Raw genomic sequence first — 3,538 nt, 5'->3', positions numbered from 1 at the left:
CACACCGACAGGATCCCAGTGTTAGAGAGGGTGATCGATCACACTGATGTTTCACACTCACTAAACACTGGGATCCTGTCACTCACCAATAGTGGTTTGCCTTTAAATTCCCATTGACAACCTCCTGGTCTCTCCCGATGACAGTGCGTTTGAGATTGAAGTCCACCCCTTGACCCTGAGCTGGGTCGTGTTTTTACAATTCGAAGGCTGAACAGAGGCCTGGGAGCGACAGGCTACATTCCCTTAGCAAACGAACACTGCAAAACATTTTCTTTAACAAACACTGTCTTCCATATCCACACTTTGTCTTTCAGCCAAGAAAAGCAAGTTGTCAGTCAATGTTAGCATGCTCCTGACACACAGCACACTCCATTTCAATCAGGCAGCCCACAGCTCCTTCCCTCACAGTGAAACATGCAGCACGGATATCACTTTGGGTAGGAGAAAATAAATTGTTCGACTGGGACACAACAGATTCTGAGGAGGGGGTGCTGTGACAGGGCGGATGCTCCCAGCTTTGGAGATGCTTTCTTTCATGGGCGTATTTAGAACTAGGAGCACAATTTACAAACGAGAGATCTCCCATTTAAGGTGGAGATGAGGAAGAATTTCTCTCTTTCAGAGGATCATTAGTCTTTGGAGGCTGGATTATTGCAAAATATTTAAGACCAAGTTAAGCAGAGGCAAGGGTGCCAGTGGAGGGAGTTGAGGTCCTAATCAGATCACTGTGGGTTTTATTGAATGGCAGAGTATAGTCCGAGGGGCCAAGTGGCCTACTCTTGCCCCTATACATTATGACCGTATGAAGTGGCTAGCCGAAAGGGGTTAGACTGCTGACAGGATCACACTGCTGCAGCACCAACTCCTAACCACACCTAGAACCACCGTCACCGCTGACAATAAAAGCCGTTATACCAAAGCCGCCCAGTACCGGTGCCTACTGCCTGTGACCAAAAAAAATACACAAGGACCACGCATTTTTGTGCACCCGCCTCTTCCCCCACCCCTCCCAACCAGCCACCCACCCTGCCGCCGAATCTGCCCAATTCCCCCCAAACCATATGTGATTCTCTGCTGTTTGGCGAAAGCTACGATACTGTAAAACAGCAGCGAGCCACATACGTCTCTGGCCCAGTACACTATCCAGCAGCACTGAGCCACTACAACCAGAGGGAGACTCAGGGCTGTTAATTTTCAGCAAGGCTGCCACGTAAGGGACAGTAATCAAAGTCATCTGTGGATCTGAATAACAGCATGTGATTCTGGCAAACACTCAGCATTCCGACAAAAGGGGAAATGTTGCTTTATAATCTTTTATTTAAAGCAATCTAGGTGTTGGGAAAAAAACACCACAGACCGTCCAACTCTGCAATTACAAAACCCTGCGTATTGTTGTTAATGTCATTTTCGTAATCAGGAGTTTCAGCGACTGTTCCAGATCAGAATAGTCGGAAAGTTAACAGCCCTGGAGAAGGCTCCTTGGTGTCTCGGGGTGGGGGAGGAGGAGGGATGGGGGTAAATGGGGGGACAATGAAACATTTCATACTTCTGCTGGGGGAATTCCAGAGTGTGGCTGAGGACTTGGAGAGTCTTTTGTTTAACATGGAATCCACATGTTTGGGCAGATTGACAGCCGAGAGAGAGCAACTCTCTGACCCTGGAAGAAAATGGAGAGACAGGAGAGAGAGACAGAGAGAGAGCGAGGGAGAGAGAGAGAGAGAGGGAGAGAGAAATAAATACCATTGAGTCTTCCTCAAATGAGCACCTCTGGGGCAGATTTCAGATTGTGGGGATGGTGGAGATGGTGGGGATGGGAAGGTGTGGGGTAGCGATATGAATGGGGAGATGAAAGGATTTGAAGATGGCGTCATTTATTTAAGGATATACTGTATTTGTAACCACGGAAAAAGACCACCATATGGCCAATCACACTCAACCCTTCCTCAAAACATGTACATCAGGCATTTCAACCTCCCAAGAAAGGAATTTGTAAGAGAACTACCCGACATCTCAATCAAATCAAAGAAAATTCTGGAATATTACATCATGACATTTCCATTGTTCAACTGTTGCTCTCCAGATACAACCTTCTATAACTGACTCTCATCACACAATTACTGTTTAATCTTATCATCCCAATTGCTGTCAACATTATAACATCCAACATAACTCCCAAAGACACGTACATACATAGAAATCAATCAACAGCATCAAATTTTTTTTTTGGACGAATAGCACTCCAACAATGATCCTTGGTCTGACTCACTCCTCTGGTTCGGAGTCTACAATCTCAGTCCCATATACAGTTAACATCAACTCATCTCTGGTTATCCAACTGTTTAACACACAGGGGTCACTGCCTCTCTCGATCTCTGTCCAGTGTGATTCCCTCTCTTCGTCAACTGCCAACGCCCAATGCCAGAATCTTCCTGACTGTTCTTCTCTCCTGCTGATGCTAAGGCTGCTGAGGTAGTGGTGAACCATCTCCTTTCAGTGGTCTAAACATTCTCCCACACATCAAGATCCTTCTGATTGGAAAATGCCCGATCCATATGCTGAATGTGGCCTCACTATAAAGGGATTGGATAGGAGCGTGAGTAGATCATCACTCCAAAAATATGTCGTTGGTTTAAAATACTTTGGGATTGCCTGACATGGAGGTGCTAGTGGTGCACAGGGTCAGAAATCACGTGACATCAGGTTATAGTCCAACAGTTTTACTTGAAGACACAGGTGTCAGTGAGAGAGGTAGCATCAGACACAGAATTTATAAGCAAAACATCAAAGGGTCATAGAACTGATGCGAACGTGTTGAACTCAGAACTTTTTTTCACGTCACTGCCCAGGGATAACTATAAGTTTTATCCGTATACCAGAGGTGGCATCTCATGACAGACAATATTTTTTAGGTGTGCGGCCTTGTTTAGAGTCTGGCTGTGCATCAACTTACAGTCAGACTGGTTTACTTCTAAAGTAGGAATTTATAAAATGTTATATGGACTGTCTACAACTTGTGTGCTTTTTGAACAAAGTAAATTGTATCAGCAATTACAAATCTGCAAATGCAAATTTGTGTGCGTGCATGTGTGTGTAAGAGAGAGAGACAGTGAGAGAGTGAGGGAGAGAGTGAGGGAGAGAGAAAAAGAGTGAGAGAGAGAGTGTGTGAGAGAGAGAGACAGTGTGAGTGTGTGTGTGAGTGTGAGTGTGAGTGTGAGTGAGTGTGAGTGTGTGTGAGAGTGAGAGTGAGAGTGAGAGTGAGAGTGAGAGAGAGAGAGAGAGAGAGAGTGTGTGAGAGAGGATGTGTGTGCGTGGGAGAGGGTGTGTGTGTGGGAGAGGAGAGAGGGGAGAGGGGAGAGGGAAAGGGAGAAGGTCTGTGTTAGGGAGAGGGAGAGGGTCTGTGTTAGGGAGAGGGAGAGGGTCTATGTTAGGGAGAGGGAGAGGGTCTGTGTGAGGAAGAGGGAGAGGGTCTGTGTGAGGGAGCGGGTCTGTGTGAGGGAGAGGGAGAGGGTCTGTATGAGGGAGAAGGAGAGGGAGTCCT

At 46.4% G+C, this 3,538-nt stretch overlaps 1 protein-coding gene across 1 annotated transcript in view; it reads right to left on the bottom strand.

The window, feature by feature from the left end:
• The window catches only part of LOC109923559 (MAP7 domain-containing protein 1), a gene marked incomplete at its 5' end in the record, with an annotated part of 5,056 nt that extends 3,399 nt beyond the window's left edge, over nucleotides 1-1,657 (bottom strand). Inside the window, one exon of the mRNA XM_048621296.1 lies at nucleotides 1,547-1,657. Within this exon, the coding sequence (XP_048477253.1) occupies nucleotides 1,547-1,657 (111 nt within the window). The remainder of the gene's footprint in view (nucleotides 1-1,546) is intronic.
• Between the last annotated feature and the right edge of the window lie 1,881 nt (nucleotides 1,658-3,538).

Source organism: Rhincodon typus, unplaced genomic scaffold (assembly GCF_021869965.1).
Source record: "Rhincodon typus isolate 14 unplaced genomic scaffold, sRhiTyp1.1 hic_rhity00000415, whole genome shotgun sequence".
In the NCBI taxonomy this organism is placed as follows: Eukaryota; Metazoa; Chordata; class Chondrichthyes; order Orectolobiformes; family Rhincodontidae; genus Rhincodon; species Rhincodon typus.
The sequence above is the reverse complement of the archived record's forward strand: the minus strand, read 5'-3'. Positions and strand labels throughout refer to the sequence as shown.